General features: G+C 43.2%; 1 protein-coding gene across 1 annotated transcript; it reads right to left on the reverse strand.

The window, feature by feature from the left end:
* CCDC13 (coiled-coil domain containing 13) lies at nucleotides 1-25,690 on the reverse strand. Its single transcript, XM_066201886.1, has 16 exons — nucleotides 25,641-25,690; nucleotides 23,509-23,726; nucleotides 20,031-20,179; nucleotides 17,989-18,131; nucleotides 15,624-15,713; nucleotides 15,274-15,390; nucleotides 14,377-14,481; nucleotides 13,035-13,199; nucleotides 12,316-12,492; nucleotides 10,734-10,922; nucleotides 9,841-9,947; nucleotides 7,714-7,797; nucleotides 6,828-6,956; nucleotides 4,344-4,483; nucleotides 1,141-1,240; nucleotides 1-958 (listed from the first exon to the last, which is right to left on the reverse strand). The coding sequence occupies exons 2-16, from the start codon at nucleotides 23,718-23,720 to the stop codon at nucleotides 799-801; spliced, it is 2,067 nt and encodes a 688-aa protein (XP_066057983.1). The 5' UTR covers nucleotides 23,721-23,726; nucleotides 25,641-25,690; the 3' UTR covers nucleotides 1-798.
* Between the last annotated feature and the right edge of the window lie 47 nt (nucleotides 25,691-25,737).

The raw sequence follows: 25,737 nt of genomic DNA on the forward strand, positions 1-25,737 counted from the left end.
ACTGTGCTGCAGGAGAGAAGGACAGGGCTGGCAGGGTTTGCAGCAGCTCCAAAAGTCCCAGCGCTGCTGCAGTGAAGACCTGCCTGCATTCTGTAGCATTTCTTCCCAGAGAGAACAAGATCTGCCTGATGGATTAATGCAGAGACCCAGAAACAGGGAATTCATAACCTGGATGGTGAGTTTTGTATGGGATGAGCTGCATTTAAGGTAGGTTGACTCATTGCAGGGGTAATCTGCACAGCTTTTCAGTGGAGACTCACTGGAGTTTCAGGAAACTGCTGCCAGTGTGTTCAAGCAACGAAAGAGGTTGAGATCATGAGAGGAGCCCACCCGAAACTGATTTGCAGATAGTCCCAGGTCAGGCTAATCCTGTGCCTCAGCACTGAAGTGCTACAGAAAGCCTGAGACATGCAGGTAGCAGTGAGGGGATAAAAACAGAGCTTGTTTTGTTCTAAGGAAGGGGGTTGGCCTAGCTTTTGTACAGCAAATTCCTACCTGAGCTGATAAAAGGCAGCAGCAGATTGAATATCGAGCCCTCTCAGGGAACACTGTGCTGAAACCTGGGAGGTTTTGCCCAAAATCCCCCTGCAGAATTGCAGCTCCCCAAATTGCACCCACCAGCCCTGCTTGCCAACCCTCACAGACAAACTGCTGACACATAAAACCTTCACTTGCTGTATTTCATCTCTGTTTCTCATCCTCTGCTGCAAATGCTAGAGAAATGACACGATCTGAGGCTGCAAAATGACACTGGGCTCCCTCCCTGCTCTGGAGCCCAAAGGACTGGGAATATCTGGGTTAACTCTTCCCTTGTTTGTGCTGCTGAAAGTCCTGTGAAAACGTGTCCCTCAGTTGCTCCACTAAGACTTGATAGAGTTTTAAATCATCCCCTCTCTCTCTCAGAGTCTCCTCCAGGAGAGCCTTCAAATCTTTGTTCTCATCCAGCTGGATCCCAAGCCTGCAAGGAAACAAAAGAAACGAGGAAAAAAAAAATTCTTCTTTGTTCTGGGGAAGAAACACTGAAACCCAGGAGCTGAGGTGATTTTGTGAGAGCCCTGAGAAAGAGCAGACTGAGCGCTTGTTCCTCCTCCACCTGAGGTAGGAAAGAGTGATCCCAGCATGGAGAAAAGGAGAACATACCTCAGGATCAGCTCCTCCACCTGGGATCCCAGGGGCAGCTGGACCAGGGCTGCAGGGAGCTCCTCACTGTCACTCACACACAAAGGGGGCATTGGCTGGGCTGTAGGTTCAATCACAGGATGGAGTTTTAGTAAAAGAGCAAATCAATTTGGCAGCACTGCGTCAATATCAAGAAACACTGAATAAATATTCTCTCAAATAATATATTTAATCTCTTAAATAAATGTTTAGTCTCCCAAATTCTACGTTACATCCATAACATCTCATAAATACATGACAGACTTATTTTAATTTCCTTCCAGCAAAATGAAAACATGGTGAATTTGCATTTCAGGGATAAATACGTGCCTACATATGTAGAGAGGAAAACAATGACTTCAAAATATTGAAGTGACCAAAACAAGAGGTGACAAACAGCTGAAAAGGATTAATTTGATGTTAATCTTGTAATTGTGTTTCAGACTATGACAGATGCTGCTTCCTGAATGTCTGGGACAAAGTTTGCATGTGGCGCCCATAGAAACAACTTTAGTAAAGCACTTTGACCCTCAGCATGAACAAAATGTAGGTTAAATGTACTTCAAGGTGTACTTCAAACCAAGGTTCTAACTCAGGAATGCATTCCTAAATAAAGGTCTACCCAAAACAGGCAGCTCTGGTCATTCCAAAAAAAAATTCAGAAACTTTTTTCTCAGGGTTCTAGAGAAAATATAATTCAAATTTAGAACTGGGACTGGAGAAGCAAAACCTGTGACCAGTGAATCCCTACAGTGGAAGGAGAACCAGAGAAATGTCCAGGGAGCTCATAAAGGAGTGCAGGAAGTGAGCACAGCTATTGCAGAGGATGCTGAATTCATTATGAAGGACTGCAGGGTTGATCTCTGCTGTAGATAGAAGGCTGAATCATTTTAGCAAATGTAAATAAATTACTTTCTCTACAATAATCAATAGCCAGCACCACCTACCTGGAGTCAGGTAACATGAGGGGAGGATTTGTGTGTTTCAGCCCCAAATAAATTATATTAAAAAAAACCCCAAAAAACCAGCTAAATGAGGAAAACAAGCTGGAGCTGGCTGCAGTCCTTGTAAATGGGAATACAGCACCATGACAAGGAACAGCCAGGCTGGAACCTGTGTTGTGATTCTATTGAACCCTGCAATTGCTGGTCAGTGCTTGTGTTGTCACTGGCACATTTCTGTATCTCTTTTCCCAATTCATATCCTTCATAACATCAAATATCTTCAAATAAGTACATTTGGTATTAAAATACTAAATCCGCCTCGTGTGGAATTATCTGAAAGAACCTGGTTGGAGAGTACTGAACTCTGACAAAAACAAATGAGAAGAAAAGGCTGCATTGTATAACTAAAAAATGCTTTTGATCTTGAGGCTGTGCTTTACAGGGCTGAGGAAAACCTGCTGTTACTCACCTACCCCTCCTCTGGGATTATTCTTTGATAATTTGGAATTTGGATAAAACAGGAAAAAATACAGAAAATGAAAAGCCTGAATAATTTTAAAAGACAACTGAGTTGTTTCCAGCTCCTTAGCATCATTATCTACTTCCCTTGAATTGAGGAGACCAGAAACATTAGATTAGCAATTAGATCAGCTCTCTCCAATTTTGCACTTTCAGAAATAAAGGAAAATATTATGTTAATTAGCAGGTTCTCTAGTCTCTATTTTGCATTCAAGCTTTTCATTTCTTCTTATTTCCTCAACCATTGGCATGAAAGCATTGAGATAACCTCCATGCTCTGCTGAAGATGTGTATTACAGACTTGGAGACTTGGTTCTTGTACAAACTCCAGTTTTGGCACATCACAAAGCTCTCATCAAAGCAGGGGAGTGAAATAGATTGTTACCTACTCATCTCGTGGATTTAGAGAGGATTTCTCCTTATTAGCCTCACTGCCAATCCTTTTCTACTTTTGCTTTTAGTCCTTAAGCAGAGGAGATTAATGAACTAAATATTAAGTGAGAAGGGATCTGTCACAGTGGTGAAAACAGCTTCTTCCTCTGGCTATGAAACGCCGGCTGCCAGAGGGGAGTTACTAAAACTTTACTACAGCACAACAAAACTTGACCAAAAAGCCTCCGGACCTGGAGGGTTTTTCTCTCTTGGAGCTTGCAAGGGGAATCTTTGATAACAGAACACATCAACACTTCACCAGGTAGTGCAAAAGTCTGAGCACTCAGAAACTCAGTTAAATTCTGTACAAAGCGGCACCAAAATGTTCCCACACTATTGGGATCTACATTTTTCTGCTCTCAGTCGATACAGGTGAGACAACTCTGAGAATCAGTGCTCACAAAAAACCACATGGGAATGAGTCAGTGTGGGCTGGAGCCCCTTCCAAGGACACAGCAATCCAGCTCTAAGGAACAAATCCGTGTTTTACAGAGAGGAGTAGGTTTGAAGCACCCATTCAGGCCCCATTCAGTATAAAGGTTCCTCTGAAGGGCTCATCCAAGGTCTCTGATGAGCCCTGTGGTCACCCTAACTCAGCCTGACACCACCCCAACATTTGCCAAATTGAAATTCCCCTCCCTGCTGTTCATCTTCTAGCATTTGAAGTCTTTTTTACTTTATGAAAATACACATAAAAAGAGAAACCACTGGAAAATTTTCCTTAAGAATATGTGCTGTTTTATTGGTTTAGACACTTTACAGAATCAGAGTCCTCAAGCAATAAAAGGATCTGATCAGGGAAATAAAAATTTAACATCCACCATGAATTCTTCTTCTTTAACTACGCCAGGGAGGCTTTCATATTTATAGCAGGAGATTATCACGTTCATGGGATAATAAATTACACCAGATCTAATTACTTCATCACCAGCAATAGTTTTTCATAGGCACTGACAGGCCTTAAATTGGGATGCGTCCTTTAATTCTGCTCTTAACCTTCAGCTGAATCCCTCAGGCACGAGTGCAAAGGGAGCTCTGGGCCTGGGGGCAACACAGAGCAGGGGAAAGCTTTTTTTTTTTCCTGGAGTTATCCCATGGAAAAAACACACTGCAAAAATCCTGGTCCCACTCAGAGCTGTGGGAAAATCCTCTTCAGTTAAGAAGGGCCAGGATTTTGCTTTGCTCTCGGGGCCTGAGCAGGTTTGGCAGGTGCAGCCTGAATGTTGTCGCTGTCTGTAAAGCCCAGAGGTGAAAGAGGGGACTTGGCTGTGGTTGAAGGTTCTCCCTCACCTTTTGTGCTGCTCAGGGAAGGATTCTGAGCACTTGTGCTGCTCCCTGGATCAAGCTGCTGTTCCAAGATGTCACTCCGCCAACAGTCTTCCTGAAGATTCTTCTCAGCTTCCAAGACTTTGTGGCTGCTTTCACCCACCCTGACAGGCAAAAAGAAAAAAAAAAAAAAAAACCACAAAAAGAAGGGAGTTCAGCTCATTTGTGTCATGTCAGTGTCACTGTCAAATCAGCCTTGGTACTGAATACTGCTTCTTCCTGCAGAGCTCCCAACAGAAGGGGAAGAATTTTCCATGCATCCAAAGGCAGAAATCCCCGTGAAATTTGGATCAGGTGACACCTTCTAAATATGCAAAAGAGAATTAAACTAATGAGTACAGTTGGAAACAATGGGTTTGTTAATGGAGGTTGCTCAGATCCCTTAATTCTGGCTCTCTGTGTGAATTCACCCCTCAGATGAGCAGGAAAGCTGCAGATTGCTGAGGAGAGAGAGAGATCCTGTATTACAGGAATAATAAACTGCATTTTTTTAGACACTCTGGGAAAGCTTGGAAGGCAAACAGTTTATAAAAACACAGCCTAAGATTTGCGTCAGTTATGTGAGAGGAAGAAAAGAAACTTGAGGCTGCTTTTAATAAACTTGGCCATTAGACACGACCATGGATGGGAGAGGGTGGAAAAGAAACTGGTGGTTACATCACAAAAAAGCAAATTTTCTCTCTTCACCCTGCATGAACTCTCAGAAAATTAACTGCGAAAAATCTGATGTGCACCCAGTGGCGCAGTGGGTGACACCAAGTGATTCCAAGGAGTTTAAAGCTAAAAAAACCCCACAGATTGACTCGCTGGATTGGATTGAATAAGAGAATTTCCCTCCTGAACCCACGGGTAGAAGTTGGTTACTCGCTGAATCAAGAGACTTGATTAGTTTATTTCCCTCTTAGCCGGTAAAACTAAAAAAAAAAAAAAAAATTACAACTCTAATAAAATTATACCACTGGTTTAAAAATGTAGCTACAGGCAAGACTCGACCTCCTGTGGCAGTGAATTCCCAGGCTGGTGATGTGCTCTGAGACATTTTATTCCTCTCAGTGGTTCTGCATTCACTAAACTTTCATTTGACCCTGGTGTTCCTCTGGCATTCACTTTACACAAAAACTGGAGGCAAATGGCAATATCTATGGGATTTTTAAAATGGAATTATCTGCCAAATGGAATAATTTAAACTAAAATGCTGTAGAAAAATCCCACTTGTAACAATTCCCAGGGCTCTTCTCTTGATTTAAGCATCATCTCTGTTACCTGAGCTTTGTTACACCCTAGCAGTGGAGGGAAGAGGAGGAAAACCTGATTTTTAAAAATACATTCACGTTGAAAATCTCACTGGTGCTATATTACCCTGAGGTCTTCTGAGAGTTATTGCACACGGTCTCACAAAATTTATGTTACCTGCTTGATAAGTGTGTGATAACTGTGGAGCTGCTGAATCATCAGTTTATGGCACATTTCACAAGCAACTGTGCATTTCATTGACTCTGTTTTTCATCATCCCATATTGGTGGTGGCCACACTTCAGTTACCACTCACAGCCCCATCCTCATCTGGCTGCACAGCTCTATTAAAGTCACTGGGCTTACCAACATGAAAAAGATTTTTCCCAGCATGTATTTCCAGAATTTAGCTTTAAAAGCACATTTTTTTCACAGTTCTAAAAGAAAAAATAAAATAAATCTGTTTTTTTCTGACTGTGATTAATCATGCAGGACAAAAGTTCTACAAGTGAGAATGATAACTGGTAAATTACAGCAAGTAACAAAGAGTGCTTATTGTATTGACAAGCACACAGACAGGAGTATTGGAAAACAGATTTGAGAATTCCAATATTGGAATACAAATTTGGGAATCAAATAACACATACTGGGAAAAAAAAAAACCCAGTAGCTGAAAGGTGTCCAAAAGAAAAATTACTTTGCTTTCCCTTCTCTCTTAAAACATGGTTGGCTCTTAACATCATCTTACATTGAATTGAATCCTAGAAAATAAAATTTAAAAAAAAAAATAATCACTGCTATGCCTCAGTTAAACCAGAATAAATTCATTTAGAAATGGATACAATGAAACTTAAAAAGAATGGGAAAAGCTTTGGAAGAGAATATTATAACAATAATTATAGTATTTACTACTCATGAATAATATTGCTGCCTCAATAAGGCCATGCATATATAAATACAGCAATTCTGGTTTTATCTGGGTGCAGCAAGCTGGAAGATGGCTCCATTTTTTTTCCCTGCCCTTTGTTCTAAAAGAATAATAAAAAGCATGAATCATCAGCCAGGCAGGGAAATTGAGCAGAAAAAAAAAAAATGGAAAAGCCCCTATTTAAGGCAAGGATGGCAGCGTGTGATGTACTGTAGTGCATGTCCCAGACTCTGCAGTGTTCCCTGATCACAGCACCCCACAAAGGATGCTGCTGGGATCAGGCTGTACCTGTCATTCAGCACAGCCACCAGCTCCAGGATCTTGTTCCTCTCCACTTCAGCAACAAGGTCCAGAACCTTTTCCTCTGTGATCTCTCCCTGCAGCACTTCCCAGCCAGAGCTGTCCGTGCCAGCAGACCTGAGGAAAGCACAAGCACAGAGAGTCTGTTCCCCACTTCTTAAACGAAAGAAATGAAACAAAGGCAGGATCTGAGCACTCTCTCCAATACATTTGTCTGAAGGGGAAGGCAGAATGCAGAGCCAGGCTCACTACCTCCCCCCAGCACCCATCCCTAGACTGCAATAAACAGAACAGAAATATTTGGATATAAAGTCACAGGGAGCGTCGTTAGAAAGCTGCTTCCCCTCAACCCTGAGAACAAACTTCCACCTCTGATCAATTCATTACCCCTGACTTTCCTCCCACTGCTACTGCCAAAGTAAAAGGAGATTGTATCTCCCAAGTGCTACACTGAACTATTAAATGCCCTGCTATTGATTTTCTCCCTCTGAAAGGCTTCAGGCAGCACTTGCACAATGGCTGTTCTTGTGTCCAATATGTGCTGAAAGGAAGGGGCAGTTTTCCCATGTATCCCATTATAATGTACTTCATTACTTCTCTGACCTCTCTGCATTCAGGAAGATCTCCTTTAGAACAAAAAAAAAAAAAAGGCAGGAGAAATCTCGGTGGTTGGGAGTAAAAATGGGAAAGATTGGTGTCAAACAAGCAATCAGTTACAAAATTCAGAGAGGAATCAGATGTTAGAGCTCTTAGACAGTGTCAGGCAGGAGGGATGGTGCAAGAAACTTTCCTTACAGAAACAAGGCAGGCAGGAGAAGGATTTCCAGCAGCTGGCAGAGCACCTCCCTGCTGATTACGAAGTTCCTATACTCACCTTCCAGATGAGGTGGTATCACTGAGGAAGAAAGGTTCTGTGGCTGCTGACTCCACGAGTGTGTGGCCCATCGTGGACACTACGCTGGGGAGAGGAAAGCTATGTTAGGGGCTTCACACAGGGCACTCTTCCCAGAATTCCAGTCCTTTCCCAAAGTCAGTGTTTAGTAGGGAAGAGCTCCCTCACCTCACACCTTCACCCAACACTGGGAGAGACAATCTGCAGTTTGATGATGTTTGCATGTCACAGATTTTCCTAATAAAGCCACCCCTGCTCTGCAACGCAGTGCACAACTTGTATTTCCCAGTGCCCTTCAAGAATATATTTTACAGAGCTTTATGAAATCTGCTTGGTGAAAACCCTCAGGAAGATCTGTCAGGTTCACTGTTGTAAGAGGAGGAGGCAGCTGATAACACCGGAGTACCACTGCCAGCCTGGATGAGTTTTACGTATAAGGAGGTGTGCTTGGGACATCCCATTTCAGTGGGTGTTTGTTTGGGATATCCCATTTCAGTTTGTGTTGGTTTGGGACATCCCATTTGGATGTGTGTTTGTTTGGGACACCACATTTCAGGGGGTGTTTGTTTCCTCCACATGAGTTCAGCTGCCCAAAGCCAAGTCCCTGCAGACTTATCCCACGTTTCCTTAGTTTAGCTGTAGCTAACAGGAGGATAAAGTCTTAAAATAGTGGAAGTGATAGATATCCTTCTAGGCTAGGAGTGGTTAATCCTAAAATCAAGTTAAGGCTGATACTGACAGCCTTGGCCCAGTCTAAAAATGCAGATTTTTACTCTGCCACCTCCAAAGGGTGCAGCATCTATTTATAGCATTTTTCATTTCACCTTTTCTGATAGGGAAAGATGATTCACTACAGTGAAACAGAATTGAGAGTTCATCAGCATATTAAAGTTAATGGAAGGAGTGAGCCTTGCTGACCAAGTTATTAACAGCTCTCAGAGATTTTTAGGATCATTCATTGCCCACCTGACACGTCAGCTCTTTCCACGACAGAGCCCTTGGCCCTGTACACAAGCAATAATTTATGCATTGCACTTAGTGGTTTCCACAAAGCCATTACCCAGCTTTGGTTCCTGCTTACCATCAGCAGACATGTGAGGTTAAAAAAAAAAAAAAAAAAAAAGGAGATAAAATATAGTTTTAGTCCAGGAGAGCACAACTTCTGCAGAGTTAGAAGGGGGAGAATTAAAACAGTCCAGAAGGGTGCAGAAACTTTCAAACTAAGGATTTTTTTTTAACTCTAACTCAAAACCACAGAATTTTTCTTAAATTTTATAGTAATGCTCTACTTAGACTCAGGGATACTGAGCTGATTTTGAAGCCAAATTTGGTGTCTAAAGTAATGAGGTAGGAAATTACACAGAAGAGATCAGTTGTAACTTTAACTTAATGAAAAATCTCCCCCATCCCCATCAGACCAGTCTCAACTCCTCACTGTCAATTAGGCCATGAACTCTTCAGCAACAAACCCAGCAGCAATTTAACAGGAAAGGATATAACTTGCTGTGGTACCATGGTCCCTTTACAGAGCCAGAGTGACCCGGAGTCACATCAGTGTAAACAGAAATCAGATTTATTGCTGCACTAAGATTAGTGTAATTTACACAGTCCTCAGCGAGCCTTTAAAAGAGGGTGTTTGGTAAGGACAAATGATGTGGTGGGTTTTCAACATTCTTGTATGTAAATCCTACTCAAAGAGCATTTATTGATTTAAATAATGTACCAGTTATTTAGTGCTCACCTAAAATGGCCTTTGCATTCATTCCCCACCCTGCTCACAGAAATCTGCTTGTCAAGTACCCCTGTGTCTCATAAGGGAAAAGACTCCCAGGCACTTAAGCTGACCACATAAACATTATCTGAGCTGCAGGAGGAGAAATAGCTGCACTGCCACCATGCCAAATCTAGTCACGTCTGCAAGTCTGTACATCCTTCTCAGTTCCAGGACAAAAGCCCAAGAGATAATGTGATTAGAGATTCCCATATATTACAAACAGGCTGCCACAGCTGTTGGCACAAAGCACTTGTGGTCTGATGAAACTCCCTGGGAAAACCAGGCTCCTGGATTTACTCAAACAACTTGAAATATTGACTTTCTGGTCTTCTTACCGGGCAGATTCTGTCCTCCCAGCCTGGCTGCTGCCTGATCCTGAGTGGTCAGGGGGTGGTGGATGAGCAGCTCCTGACTTGTCGCGTGGATGGGCAGATTTCTTCTGCTAATGGTGGAGCATGTAATAAAACCAATTACATAGTTCAGAGGAAAACAGCTGCACCAATGCCAAATCATCAGCTTTTGATTATTGCTACAAGCAAGCCAGAACTTTTGATTTACACGACCTCCTCAGAAGCTTTGCTTTAATTCCTATCCATTGCAGGATGAAAACAAAGCAGAAATCAGTAAGATGGGCAGTTTCATGTGAAATCAGAGCGCATGAATCACCCACAGTGCAGCACCATCACTGCCAGCACAGCTGGTTTGTGTCCCTAACCCAGGTTTGATGTTGGGTTCCATGCTCCAGCCCCCATTCCTGAGGTCTCTGGCAGATTCACGACCTCACCATAACCCCAGGAGGGGTTTGGATCAATGAGAATAGGATGCCCAAACACTCTTCACAAATCCTGACTGTGACACAGCAGTGGCTGGGTACCTGCTGATGTTGGTGACACATTTGTTTGCTTCCTCCTTCCAGAAGCCAAGGAGGAGCCCCCAGTGCAGGCCCAAGTCCTGCTGTCAGTCAGTGACAGCCCTGACACGTGGATGTGATTGGTATTTCTGTGTTTGCTGCTGCTGAAGCAGCCTGAAGTTATGCAGAAAGAAAAGAAACTGAGGAAGTTACAAAAGAGAATTCCTGCTTTATTATTCCATCAGGAAAGACGGTCAGTAGAACAGGGATCAGTGTCTGGAGGCAGTGACCATCTCAGATAACAAGGGACAGGGAAGTGGAAGAGCAGATATAAAATGATTACCGAGTGTGCTCCTCTAATTAATTTGTTCTGCCTACCAGAAGTGTGAGTTGCCCAAGCTCCTCCTCCAGCCTTTTAATCTTTGTTTCTCGCTCAGTCACCATGCTCCCAAGCTGGGCTATCAGGCTGTTTTGTTTCTGTGTCTCACTGTTCAAGCTTTGCCCCATCGTCTCATTCTCCTTCATGCTCAGGTCCTTTAAGATCTCCTGCATTTGCTTCTGCTGGCTCTGGTAAAATAGAAACAGGTGATATCTTTATTTTGTACACAATGATTGCTCTAAATCCCCCGCCCCCCCCAAGACAAATATCCATTTAGGAATGGTAGGGCAAACCCATTCCTTGGTGGGAGCACACTGGTGTCACTTTGGCAATTTGATTTGTTATGTTGACCTGAGCAATGGTCAGATTCAATTTGCTGCCAACTCTGCTGCTCAGTGTAGCAGAAAACAGAGCAAGAAAGGCTGGCCTTTGATAAAGAAGTGGCTTTTTCCATAAACTGAATGAAACTCAAGATTTCAATGTGCTTTTTGTGGAATTAGAACATGATCGGATTGTGTGACAGTGATATTAAAAGCTGAGGGTACTACGGGGTGACAGATACGAGGTCAGGCTGCTTCACCAGTGGTTTGGGAAGGTTTTTTTCCACGCTGACAAATCTAATACCTGTCAGGCAGTTTGTTCTGTCAGGCCAACAACCTGCAAGTAAAGTGCTTTTGTGATAGAAGAGATAAAAGAGCTTAACCATCCCTTCCCAAATAAACTTTCATCTTTCTGTACTAATTTTAGTGGGAATACTCAGAAAAAGTGACAAGTTGACAAGAGTTCTTTGGCTCCCCCATATCTGCTGGTCAGCACCCACCGCGCCTGGTGGGAGAAGGGTGAATGTCAGCTGAGCTAAAACCCACCCACAGCAGCAGGGAAATCTGAGTGGTTTGAAACTAGTGAGGAGCTGGTTCAGGAAACACAGAATTAACCCTGCTAGGAGGTGGCATGTTCACTAATGTATTTGCTATTTTAATTGAGGAAGGCTGTCTAGAACCATGGCAGGACCAAGCCAGCGGCCATTTATTTCTTTCGCAGCATCTTTGAGCCTTTGATAAAACTTTTGGTTTTGAAGCGGCCAAATCCTCTCAGCTCCAGCTACTGCAAGTGAGTGTGAACATGGTTCAGTACTCACAGTTCAGCTTGTGTGTTGTGGGCTGTGTAACAAAATAAATGGAAGCTTTGTAACAAACAAAAAAATTCCTGCAGGACTGCAGGCATTCTACGGGAAAAAAAAAATCTACCAGTGGAGCTGAAAGCAGAACAAAGAACACAGGCCAGTACCCTGGGTCAGGACTGAAGCTCTTCCTCTACCTGCTTCAATCCTTCTGCAAAATGTTTGTGCCAGTCCCTGAGCTCAGGGCCACTTGACTGTAACTGTCACACCTGGTGCTGCCCCACAGCACTTACATGACCTGATCCAAAATGCTGAAGGACTTCAGCTGACAAGGAAACCTCTGGCTGTCACAGCTGGATCCATCAGGCTCCTGTACCCCCTAAGGCTGTGTGTGCCATGAAGTGACATCATGTTTTATCACCTGTAGAAAGAGGGCTAGGACCAACAGACACAGACTGTACCAGCAAGGCATCTATGAGCTCATCATCGTGTTTCCCTTTCTCCAGCAAGGTTCCAATCTGTGCCTTCAGCATCTTCACTTCTTCACACAGCATTTGGTTCCTGGCTTTTGAGGCATCACATTTTTTCTTCAATTCCTCGTGGTTTTTTTGGAGAGCGTTGTGTTGCCCCGTGAGTTTCTGCAGAAATGCAAAAGGAAATGGAAGTTGTAACTCATCACCAAGCCCCAGACGCTGTGGTGAGCAAAAAAGAACCACATATTACCTGGGTAGAATCTAAAAAATGGGACTGGCATACTGTATTATTCCTAAGGAAGTAGAAATTATAAACGCTACTTCCTGCCTGCTTGGCAGCATCCATAAAGGGTCTGTCTGCCCAGGAATCCAGGTGGTCTGGGTTGATTCCCCATTATTTGGATCCTGGTTCTCCATTATTCTGTTCAAATGGAGAAGCCCAGAGCCCTACAGATGCAGGAGGTGTGAGGGGATGTCTGTGTTTGGGATGAGGAATGCATACCTGGCCAGGGGGCAAGAGGAGGGCTAAGGAGTTTGGGTGCACCTGTAGCAGTGCTTGGCTGTGAAGTGGGGCAGAGCTTCCTCCAGCAGACCAAGTGGGTTTGTGAAATGGTTTTAGGTAGGGTGTAACACACCCTGAAGGCAGGACAAGTTATTACACACTGCTCCACACCTAAACAGGACTCTGTCAGTTCACAGGGTTGTACCTCCAAAGAGTCCTTCTTTTCTTTTTGCAAGCTGCGAATCTTCAGCAAGTTCTTCTCTTGGACTGACAACTTCTTGGGATCAGCACTTGCCAGAAATCCCTCACCCATCTCAAGCAGTGAAGTTCTGATCTTGTATTGACTCAGTTTATGCTCCAGCTCTTTAACCTGTGGCACAATAATGACAACTCATCCACAGTTTTACAGGGGTACAGAGCAAAGAGGACACAGCCAAAGGCAGCTCAGATTATTTCTTGATATCATCGTGGTTAACTAACACAGAACAGTGTCTGGTCTTTCAGATTGAAATTGAGCTGCTAATAAACATACAGATTTTAGGGCATCTGTGCAGGAAGGAGATCTAGGAGACCTGTGCCTTTGTGGAGCCACATTTGGAGTCCAGACAGGCACTCCTGAGCATTTGGAATTGCTGCTGTGTGAATCCAAGTGAACTGAGTTTGTCAACTGCTCACTGCAGGCTGCTTTCAAAGCCAGCAGAAGGAACTGGGCACTGCCACAACTCAGCTCCGCTGCCCTGTCTTGGAGGAACCTGCCTCACTTTTGATCTAGTGACTGGATTTATGAGATCCCCACTGACTACAGGAAGGGCCTGAGGAGTCTGGATCAGAAAGAAATTTGTACATTAGAGCAGACAACAGTAGGAACAAGGTTCAGATGAACCCCAGGCAGGGGATATGACAGGGGGAAATGGAATTTTCTCAAGGGAAAGCAGAGGTTAAAAATCTCAAGTCAATCAGACAGCAAAAAAAAAATCACAGTTTGATGGCATATAATTGAATAGCAGAAAAATAGGAAAATTATGTGACAAATTGCCTGAGAGAAGTTTTATTTAGATGCAGACAAAACTGCCTCCCTGCCTCCTGCTGACATTTCAGCTAAACTCTGCCCTTCAGAAGACTCAAGAGTTAAAAGATTTTACTGACGCTCCCGAGGGAACAACTTGAAAACCTGATCTGGCCTCAATTCTTCCCATCTGACTCCAAGCACTGAACAAAGGTGTCTAAGTCAGAGCACAGGCACTGACAGGGCTCCCTCTGTTCTCAGTGGAGAGACACCTTCAAAACACCCTGGGACTTGAACTAGGTTGCCACAGCTCTCCAAGGTCACTGAACTCCTTCCTTTGACACAGATGTGAAAGATTCCCAGCTGAAATACCAAAGCCTGCACGGCTGCAACAGAGTCATTAACATGGTGTGCACACATCAACAGAGAGATGTGAAGAATTAATGAAGAACAAACAGTACTTTTACCTTAAATTGAGGTGTTATCTTTACTTAGAAAGAGAATTCCAGCTGAACTGGCACCGTGCAGGGCTGTAACTCACCCTGGTTTGGAGGAGAAGAATTTGCTGAGCTCGTCCACGCCAGTTGCCAAAATTGGTCAAGAGACTTTGGATATTCACATCTTCCCCAACTTCTTTGGCTAAAATCTGAGAAAAGGGATTAACATCAACAATAAGGCTTAAAAGGATGTGTTGGGGAGAGGGGAGGAAAAGCAGCTCTCTCTAACAGGGAATACAAGCAGTTATCAATATGCACAATTATTTTTGATATGATGAATATTACCCATAACTAACCAGGAGAAGAGTAGAGATATTGTCTTCATACACACCAGGAATTGAGCCAATCCCCCTTGCAAAATTCTGACACAGCTAAACTTAGGATGAAGAGCATTTAAATTATTTATAAAAAGGTCAGCAGAGTTCTATTTTTAGGACCATATTCTCTACTCTGATCTGCATTGCAGGTCTCCTACACAAAGTAGGGAAACCAAAGAGAATCAGAGCACATAATAACACTTAAATCCATCACGAATCAGAGGAAAAGGTTATTCTGGATGTCATTTCAACAAACACATGCTTTAGTTCAAGCATGGCCTTTAATCCCATTGATTCCCATGGGACTGGAAACCAACATTAAAAGTACATAATTAAATGTATGGGAAAGGAGGAATGAACCTGAATGTATGTCACAAACAGCTCTGCTGATGTGGGATTTTAAAACTCAAAAGGATTTGGGTCCATTGGACAGTGGGGGAAAAACATGAGATCCCTGTATCCAGGAGCACAATTTCAATTCCAACCCCTATCCTGTGTCTTCCTCACCTCCCTGCTCCACTGGAATAGTACATGGGGGTCAACCAAAGGCCAAAAGCCTCCCAATTTCCCAAGACTGAACCTCTTGCAGGGGTGCCAGCCCCAGACTGCTCCCTGCAGTGGTACCTTTTGGGTCAGCTTCAGCTCCTGTTTCACATTCTGGAGCTGGTTCCGATATTCCGTCACTTTTGCGTTGGCCGCACTCAATTTTTCTTGCAGCGCTTTCACCTCTGGATTTTCAGCCTTTGAGGAGAGGAATGTACTCAGTGAGAACAGAACCCTCAGGGAAAAACTGAAGTGATTAACACCCATGGATCCATCAGGACCGCTGAATTAGTTTTTCCAGACCTAACTTTTGGGGCACAGAGCAGGTACACGGGGATTTGGTCCCAAAACTGGTGACAGGGACCCATCCTTGCTCTACAAAGGAGCTGAGTATCAGCTGCTGATTTCCTCATTTCAATTACAATTCCTACCAAGTTTCCTTCCAGCATTTTCAGAGTTGATCCTTTGATTCCTGCAGCATCACCACCAAGGGAATGGATTTTTTCTGTGGCTGCTTGTAGCTGGAAAAGAACCCCATTGTTAGTGTAGAATGGATGCAGAGAACAGCATCACTCCATGGAGCATTAATTAGCAAAAAAAAAGTATAACTTGGATGTTATTTACTTTAAAAAAGAAAAAACCAAACTGTAATTTTCCCTTGTTTTTTTTAACACAATCAGTAGGAAAGCATAATTATTTTTTTCTGAAATGATTCCCAAAGAACCATGTTATATTTTACTGTGGAAAAACTTCAGAAGACATCTCTGACTTGCTAACAAATTTCAAGTATGGGGACTTCTGAGGCATTTTATCACCAAAAAATACCCCAAATAAATGTTTAAATACATAAATCCAAATCTTGTCCAGCCCAGACTATTTCATAAAAAGCAAATAGTTCTACTCACTAGAGGAATGTAAAAGGAGAAATCTACCTGGCACTCTGTAACTGAGATTTAATGGGGTTAAGGCTCTTTTTCTTTAGCTGGGAGCGTTAAAGTAGCATTTTTTAACCCATGAAGAATAAAGACTGTCTCCTCTTGCTTACCACAGCAAAAGAAAACAGATATACAACCCCTCCTGCTGTGAATCATGCCCTATGTAGCTGTTGCAAAGATTTCTAAATAGATGAGAGTGCAGGAATTTGGGGCTGGAAAGGCCAGGAAGTGTTGTTTTAAAAGTTTGGGACTTCATTCTTTGAGGTGGGTGGAAAATCTTGATTATTTGCCAGAGTTAAAGAAGGCTCTGGGCTCCTTCATTAAAGGGGCATCTGGGAAAAAACTAACTCAGAGCCAGCTCTAATTTCCCCCTTTTTCATGAGTTAGGGCCACTCTTTCTACCCAGTTCATAAAGTTCTGTAGTCAATGGACTGAGAATGAGGAATTTCAGCTGGAGCTGGAAGCTGCTGGCTCAAGTTCTGAGGAAATTTTCTGCAAACATCCCTTTGCTTACTTGGGCCACCCTTTGCCAAGTGATTGTTCAGTGGCCACACCTTCCATTTTGTTTGGGGGGAACATAATCATGGTGAAATACTTATGATTTACAGATTTTTCAGTTTTCATGCAACGAAAGAGCTAAAAATACGTAAAATAAGAGTGTTTCTGTTACTATCACTGCACATTTTTAATAGATGTGGAGTGTCAAATCCTAGTGTCAAACATGGCTTTCATTTTACACATCATTAACATCTTCATCTTCTTCCTGAAATGTTTGTGCTTCTTTCTTTTCGGGTCAAAATCTGAGAATATTTAATGTTTCTGTTTCAGTAATGGTCATTACACTTCTGCAGTAGGGGAGCAGAACCAAGTTGATTTTTCCTTATATTACTCAGGAATTGTTCCACTACTTGTGTGATTTTGTAGGTCCCAAACTACACCTGATACTTGTTTGCCAACCTGCCAACTGTTTGACAAGACCCCTCTGACCAGAACACTGTGGGATTTATGCAGAAGTTCTCCAAAATTTAATTTAATCTACGACTTCTTGCTCTTTCACGTAGCTGGGGTGCAATTCAGGTAGATGCATGACTCATGATAATAAGGGATGGTGATAGACTGAGTCAAAATGCATCTGTCAGCATTATTGATTCATTTAGCTGATGTCTTCTAAGAAAGCAAAGTTCAGAAAAAAAAATAAAAATTATATTAAAAAAAAATCACTAACAGTGTCTAAGGAAGAGGAGCAGCAGTCAAAGGAGAAGGCAAATATTGACATCAGGACATCTCATTTTCAGTTCAGCAGCCACCTGAGTAAAATTACTTCTGTGAAAGGTTGGCAAAAAGTCACAGTAAACCAGAAAATTTAATCTGCCTGAGTGACGATTTGCTGTCTTATATGATATAGTTTAGTGTTGTCTCAGTTCTGTAAGTACTTTTTCCAGAAAACAGCTTTCATTACGGGGATGACAAAAGCTTAGAAGAATAAAAAACTAATTACTGACTGGTATTAACGAGGTGGGAATGTAAGACATAAAGGTGTGAAATTTGCTTTTCCTCAAAAAAATAAATAATAAGAGAAATATCATTGTCAAACTGGTAGAAAAGTCTCTGTGCTTCTACAAATGAACATTCCTAATTGCTGTTTAATAAATCCTCGGCTCATTAAAACTTGGGGATATCCTTTCCTAGCTCCTCCTGTCTGCAGAGGGAACACATCATGGACAGAAATGACCACAACCCAAAGTAAACACGGATTTAAGAGCAAATTCAACCTGGGAACATGACTCAAACCCACTTTCTATCCCAAAGGCTGGATTTCCATGATTTAGGGTGCCAAAAGAGAACAAGAAAAACACCTCACTTCTCTCTCCAGCTCCTTGATTTTGTAATTCAGCTGCTTCACTCTGGCTCTCTCACTCTCAAATTCAGCAGTCATCGCCCGGTTCTTTTTGGCCAGCTCAACTATTTTAGTGGCTGCCACATCTCCAGCTAAACCAGACACCCCTGCAAAGAACACATGAAAGCAGAGGGCACATCTTACAGGCAGGATTCAGAATAGATGATGCTTTTGTTCTCTGTCACAATGGACTTTCATTGTCCCATCCCTTCCTCTCAGAGTTGTGCCAGGCACTTAAATGAACAAGTGAGGGAAGAGATGTCAGAGGTGCCAGCTGGACGGGTTGATCCTTTGATTCAGCAGCTCCCCACGGCCACATTTCCCACTGTGGCAAAAGCCACGTGTCACAAGGCCACATCAGTGGTTGTAGCAGCATTATTACCTAGAGAAGGAGGAGTGTTTCCTACTCACTGCTGGGAAGGGCAGCTGGGAAGAGGATTTTTTGACATTATCACAGAAAAAGGCAACACCCTGCTTTGCCTGGTTGTTTACTACTGGAGGAGTTGTTAGAACAGTGGTGTGAACATTTCTAGACATCAGCCCTCAAAGGTCAGGCACAATATTACAGTTGGACAAGGTCCAGGAAATTTCATTGTGCCTATTTATAACTCCCTTGGGATTACACAAGGAGCTTTACTGGATGACTCTCAATTGCTCTTTTTAAAAGCCACCTCACTGGTTCCCTCATCAGGGAGGGTTTGATTAGTGCCACCAACAAAGCAAACCCCAGGCCTGGCTCTGGGTAACACCACACAGGTGAAGGAAAGCTCTTAAACAAGTGAAAAATCAAACTCATGGCAAACAATGTCCACAGAAGCTTCCAGCTCAGCAAGGAACGTGAGCCTACAACAACAAACCCTTGGCTGGAGGTGTGAAGACTGAACTTGGCTGCTCTTAACTCTTTCATCCTCCTTCAGAGGTCTGCAGTGATCACTTTTCTCTGATATTCATGAACTGGGGTGGGATGAGAGATGAGAGATCACTCACAAGCGAATGCTGAGGCCCACACTGCCCCAGAGACATTAATGGGGCTACACAGAATACAGCTGAGAACAGAATTTGTTCCCATACCACTATTTAAATATTTTGCAAAGAACACAATTTATTGTTTTAAAGGAATTTATTTCAAAAGCACTTAAAATGCAGTTTAAAAAGCACTTAGAACCAATTCATTATTTTAAAAATTATTTCCACAGTTTTCACTCCTTTGTGTGGTTTGAGTTACCCCTCCCACCTAGGAGCTACTTTTACCTCAGTTTTCAGGATAAATAATGACTGCTGAGAATCACAGTAAATGCTGAATTAACCAAAGCCAGGTTGCTGCTCCCATGTTAAATTGATGGTCTTCAAATGCATTGCACAAACTCAACCAAGGCTTTTCATTCCCAAGCAACGTGGGGATTGCCACAATGCAGACAGGGGAAACAGGGATTGGTCTCGGCCAGAGAAGCTGCAACAGCACATCTGGCTCCTGGTCCTGACCAGGAAGAGCTTATCACCTCTCCTACACACAAACTACAGCTGCTTTTCAAGGATTAAAGTGTAATTTAATGTTATTTAGTTGTCTTCCTTGCTGGTTTCCCCCTTCTCTTCAAGCCTGGTCATCGCTGCTGCCCTGACCAACAGTGGCACCCAGTGGAGGAGGTGCAGCCTGCACAGTTCAGCTTTCAAAAGACACCAAAATCACTTGAGAAGCTGAATTTTGCATGCATCCAGCACCCTGCCTATGCCCTGTTCCGGCAGAAAAAAAGAAAAAGAGCCTGAATAAGAAATTTAACCCTACAGAGTAGAGAAAGTTGCAGCTTCTTGACACTGACAAGAAGTTTTCCAGAATATTATTTCTATGGAACACTATTATTTTTGTGCCAATAATAGCAAGTTTACAGTTCTTTGAGGAACAGAAATCACTGTGTACCCTAAAAGAGCACTGCTCTTTTCAGGGACTTTTTTTTATCATCAGCATCAAGCAAACCAACATGGTGAGAATCCAGAGTTGCTGTGTTTACCTGACAGAGCCAACCTCTCATCCTCCACTCTTTTCTGGAGCTGTATTATTTCAAAATCTTTCTCTGACACCAGTTTGTAGAGCCTGGAGTTCTCATCCCGGGCCTCTCGGAGCTGATCCTGCAGCCGCTCATTCTCAGTCTCAAGCAAACTGGGAAAAAAATAACCCATAATGGCAAATAATGTACAAATAGGTGCTCCCAGAAAAAAAATAATGAAACAACTGCACAATAGGTGGGCTGAGCTTACCAGGAGTGACTTTACTGAATTAGGCAGAATATCCTAAACCTCAGATAAGAATACAAGGTGATTATCTGATCTATTAATCTTAAATAAAAATAAAAATCTGCATTTTCTTGAGCTGCCTGGGTCAAAACACCACAGAACAGGTGTACTGAGGCTAGCAGATAGTGTCATCTCAGTGTTACTTACCTGGTTCTTCAGAGAAAATCAGGCAGCATTCAGCATGTGGGATATTCAGACTTTCTTTTCTACACTTGACAAAGCCAACAGAGAAGCCAACAGAGCATTGACTACAAAGCTGCCCCTGGGGTCCTTTAAAAAATCAATGTTTTAGAGCAATTCATAAAAGACCAATTTCCCGTGTCCTCAGCTGATTCTCTGGGAACCCCGTGAGCATCCATTTGTATTGTTAATGGTGCCTTTTGGAATTCATTTAGAAACAGAGAATATCCAAAAAAAAGGCCCTCTGAACGGAAAGAAACAGCCCTGCTTCTTCTATTCTTCAGGACATTTAGCAACATTTAAAGGTTTCATCTCTCTAAGACATCCAGGGAATTAATAACTTTAATCTCTTTACTGCCCTGATGTGATGGGTCCTTCAAATATAAAATCCAGGAGCTGTGGCCTCAGGGGCTCAATTCAATTGTGGCAGTTCAGAATTATCTGAGCTCCCTGACGCAGGGTCCTTGATAAAACTTGGGAATCAATACAATTACCCACACACAGGTGACATTTGAGCTGCCCAGCTGCTGCTGGTGGAAGATGGAGGTCTCCAGTGCCCTGTGATTCCCATGTGGAAGTTCCTGATAATCTACAGCATATCAGTTGTCCAGACACCTAAATCAGCTGGATGAATTGGCTCCTAGATTCTTATTTTCTAAGTGTTTACACTTTGGAGATGTGATCTGGATAAAGCCCCGTTGTTACAGTATGTACCTGTAGACACAGCCAAGTCAGATGTCTAAATAATAATCTCATTTTTTTTTATTCCAAAGTTTTAGCAAGCTCTTAGCACACATTGGGCCTGAGAGCTTTTAAATGCACCCTCCATCTGCCCATGTCAGAATAAATGACCCCTTAAGGCACTGCCATAAACAGCACGGGCAGTTTAGGAGAGGACTCACAATGCATAATTAAGAAATGCACTTGTGTTTCAAAGCTGCAAATCAAAGGGAGATCAAAGCTGTTCACAAAGGAGAAGAAAGCAAGGAGCAATGTGAGCAGAGGAAAGGCAGAACGGAGTTATTCCCACAAGAACCACTCAGAAGAGCGAGCAATGAAATTCAGATCCAATTAGAGACACTTGAACCAGAAGGTTTTGAACAGCTGGGGGATTAACATGGAAAAAGGGTTTTAAGCTCTTAACACACCTGAGCAGTGAAGTTCTCTCAGAGCTGGAGTCCAAGCCTTGAGGAAAAGCACTTAGAGGAGGAAGAACAGAAATCCCAACTGCACAGAGCTGGAGTCTCCTCTGAGGAACTTCCCACCCCATCCCAGAGTGACTCTCCCTGTTAGAGAGGCAGCAGATCCACCCGAGTGCCTCAGCTACAGAAAATGAGCCAAAAGAAATGGGCTGCAAAAAGTGCCCCTTTTCACTCTCCTTCAAGGAATCACAGCCAGGTGGAGCTCATGAGCAGAGCTCTGCCTGGAATTCAGGTGGTTTCCCAAACTGCATGCCTTGTTCAAGCCAAAAAAGGTAAGGATTTTAACTTTTGTCAAATCGTGTCTTTCCCAACGCTTTTCTCCACGTGATGGGGAGAGTCCCTTAGATACATTCAAGTACATGAATGAAACAGAGAAAGGAGAATAAAGTAACAAAGAGAATATAACAGAACATCAGCTAAACACTTGTCTAAACAAGATTTGGGAGTAGGCTGGGAGGGATGAAGAAAGAATTCCCAAGGCTCGGAGGATGGGAGACTTCTAAGAGGAGAATGTTTTCCAATTCTTGCCATAAACAACAGTGACAAGCTGAAATCACTGTCACTGCAGGCCATGTGGAGTCCTGTGATCCTGGAACAATCCTCTGATGTGTTGTCATGGGAATACTGCAGAGAACATCCTAGTGAATCCCTTCCAGAAACAAATCCTGCCTGGATTTGATCACTCACAACCACTCCTCTGCTGAATGTACACAAGGAAAGGACAATCCAGATATATCTGTCACAGCTGCCATGTCAAATGGGCACTTTTGACAGCCAGTAACATAGAAACAGAGGTAAATAAAACATCTGGGATTACTCAGACCTACAGTACTGAACTCTAAATAGCAGAGAACTACTGGACTTTCCTGCACACTGCACACTGCCCATGATGTGCCATGGCAGCACATAAATCCCTTTCCTCTGCCAAACAGCTGAACTATGGACATCAGCCTCACAGAAATTTTTTTTAAAAAAATCAGATTTCCATCATAATCTTCTACAGATTATTAGAAAAAAATGTTGAAGGGAAGAGGACAGCTGGTAGAGGTCAGATAGAGGGCTTAACTTGGCAAATGAGACAGCTCTGGTGAGGCACCAGAGTGTGAAGGAATTTCTTCACCTGGCTTCACCACTACCACAGAGCAAAGCCCTGAACAGCCAGCACTGCAGACACCTTTGGGGTGTGTCCAACCCCAGACCTGTTCTAGTCAGCAAAAGAAGTATTAATTGGGTCAGAAGCAAAGGCTGACCATATCCTGGGAGGAAGAGAAATTATCTCAGCTGGGGCTTTTAATCTCTGCTCCAGTATTCAGCTAAAAAGTAAAAAAACCCCACAAGATTAAGGGAGATCCATACCAAAATGCCCAGTGTCCTGGTAATCTTGTGATCCACCCAACCAGGATAAATTGCAAAGAAATCCCAGGGAAGACTTTTCTGCACTGCAGGCCTGTGGCTTGCTCCCATTAGCTGCTTTGCCTCTGTCCATCTTTGGAAGTTATTCATGTGGGGAACCTATTTGCTTAAAGCTAGGCAGGACCTAACCAGCAATTCAGAGGATGCCAGTGATCCCAAAAGGTTGGATTTTGTCAGGTAGCACCTGGGTGCCCCTTCATTTGTAAAATACTGATATTAAAGAGCACAACACAATGCCCTGAGGATAATTATGGACAGGGAGCATCTCCTCAGGATAATGAAAGCCCAGTGTGTGAAGACAGAAAGTGTCCTGTCAACTTAATCATATTGAGTTTCATGAGATCCTAAGCAAAATATATTCCAGTTACTTCCTGAAGAAACGGTGCTTCCAGACCTTTACCTTTTGCTGGCATCTTCCTTTACAGGAGGTTCTTTTTTAAACAGGTTTAGATCACTCGGTGCTCTTACAGTCTCCTTTGTGCTGCCAGTGCTCTTCTGCCTGTTCTGCTTTTCCTTCTTCTCCATCAAATCTTGCAGCCGCCTTTGCTGTTGCTCCTGATAAGCCTTAAACTGGCTTTTGAAATCTTCATTCACTTTTATGTCTGGCTCCATTGTTAACTAAAAGCATAACAAGAGGAAAACAAAAAGTGACAGAGAGCAGAGATCAGCACCGCACTGAAAAAAACATCCCCTCCCGGCAGCTGCTCTGCAGCTTTTCCTCCCTGACCTCTGCCCAGTCTCCCACCACCTCCTCCTCCTCCTCTCCAGCCCCACGGCCTTGCTTCGAGCGCCTTTTTCCATAAATGGCTTTTAAACAGCCCTTAAAAAAAAAAAGTTGTCGGGTCTTTTTCACTCCAGAACTCAAAAAAGCAACGTTTACCGAATGTTCTTAAAAAGACCTGTTTAAATAAACATTTTAACAGAGGAGCGGGTTGGGGCCAAATCCAATCTGGCAGCCTGGCTAAAGGGAACACGGAGCGTTTGGGACCATCCAGCCTCCTGCCCACGCTCAGGAAAGGTGCAAATCCCATTTTTGGGTTAATGGGGGACTGACAGAGGAGGAAAAATATTTTTTTTCCCTTATGCTCCCTTGGGGCAAGACAGAAGTGTGGCTAACACCTTCCCTCCAAATTTCTCATCCCTGAGTGATAGCATTAAATAACTAAATAATAATATATTAATTATTAAGTATATTTAATTAAAAATGTATTATTAATAGATATTTTACAATAATAACATTGCTACCCAAACATTTTCTTCGGATGACAAAAACAGTTTTCTGATAAATTACAGCCGCTTTCTCCTTCTGTTTGACATTTATTGTCAGCAAAAAAAGCCTACTGTACCTTTGGTCTAGGAAAACCAACAGATAAATACCTCCAAAGGCACGCCCTGCCCTGAGTAATTAACATAGGGCCTTTCCCACACTGAGGGAAATCAAATTATCCTGATTAATGCATCAAAATGCAGAATGTCCCTTTGTGTACCTTATGGGCAGAGAGTCACCGGGACAAGGTGCACTGAGGGTTGACAAGTGCAAAGAGCAGAGTCTGGTGCCTCTGCACAGCCCCAGGGCTCTGGGCATGAGGGATCAAAGAATTACTGAATCAGTGAGGTTGGAAAATTAATTTTCATTGATTAAAGCTGATTCTGAGATTTGGAAAAAGCCCACAGAGATAAGGAGTCTATTCCACTTACTTAAGTAAACTGGATACAAAATTTATACAGCTTTTCCGGTTTCAGTAACCTTTGGGTTGATAACTAAATTTATAATTAGATCAGACCTCTCCATGGGTTTAGCCACTGACCTTAAAGACAGCAAAGATAAGCAAGAACATCTTCAAACAGTAGTTGTCTCTGTTCTAGAAATATCCTAGAATTCTTAGTAGAGTAACTATTTTAGGCCTTAAATCACCTTCATGATTTTTCACAGAATTTTCTTTACTTAGACTGCATTACTGATTAATTTAATATTTTTTAACTTGCTGAGTTATTTACTTATCTATGGGCCAGAAATGTGCCTGGTGCTCGAGGTTCGGCTCCATCACGCAATGCCACAATGGAAAAGCCCTCTCAGATGCCACAATTAACCCACCACCACCAAACCTCATCCCCAAGCGCCACATCCACGTGGGGTTTGAACACTTCCAGGGATGGTGATGCCAATGTTTCCCTGGCCACCCTTTGGGTGAAGAAATATTCCCGAATAACTCATCCAAACCATCCCTGGAGGGCTCCAAGGCACAGTCACCTGGAGCAGGTGACGCAGGAACTCCTCCAGGCAGGTTTGGAAAGTCCCCAGCGGAGGAGACTGGGCTCTGCCACCCCCAGAGGAAAAAATTTCTTGCCCATTTTGAGCCGGAACTTGCTGTGTTTACATTTATACGTTTTAATTGCAAACCCGTAACTGTGATTGTCACCCTCCCTCCTCGCCCTGTGACCTGCCAGGACCTGCTAAATCCTGGCAGCGCCGCGCTGTTTCCCCATCCCGGAAACTCCCGCCCGCGCTTCCCGCACCTCCCGCGGCCCTACCCGAGCCCCGTTTCCCGAGAGCACCGGGAGCGTGTCCCAGGCTGTCCCGCTTTCCTCCTGGGCAGCGGCGGTAGCGCAGATGCGGCGCCGGCTGCGG

This window comes from Chamaea fasciata, unplaced genomic scaffold, assembly GCF_029207755.1.
Source record: "Chamaea fasciata isolate MVZ Bird 193981 ecotype frontalis unplaced genomic scaffold, bChaFas1.0.hap1 SCAF_1, whole genome shotgun sequence".
NCBI lineage: Eukaryota > Metazoa > Chordata > Aves > Passeriformes > Sylviidae > Chamaea > Chamaea fasciata.

Coding starts and splice junctions, on each gene's coding strand:
- CCDC13 (XM_066201886.1), bottom strand. CDS start 23,720: ATGGAGCCAGACATAAAAGTGAATGAAGATTTCAAAAGCCAGTTTAAG. Junction 15,714..17,988: donor TCAAGGAGCTGGAGAGAGAA/GTGAGGTGTTTT, acceptor GTTCTTTTCCAG/CTACAAGCAGCCACAGAAAA. Junction 10,923..12,315: donor AGCTCATAGATGCCTTGCTG/GTACAGTCTGTG, acceptor CTATTTTACCAG/AGCCAGCAGAAGCAAATGCA.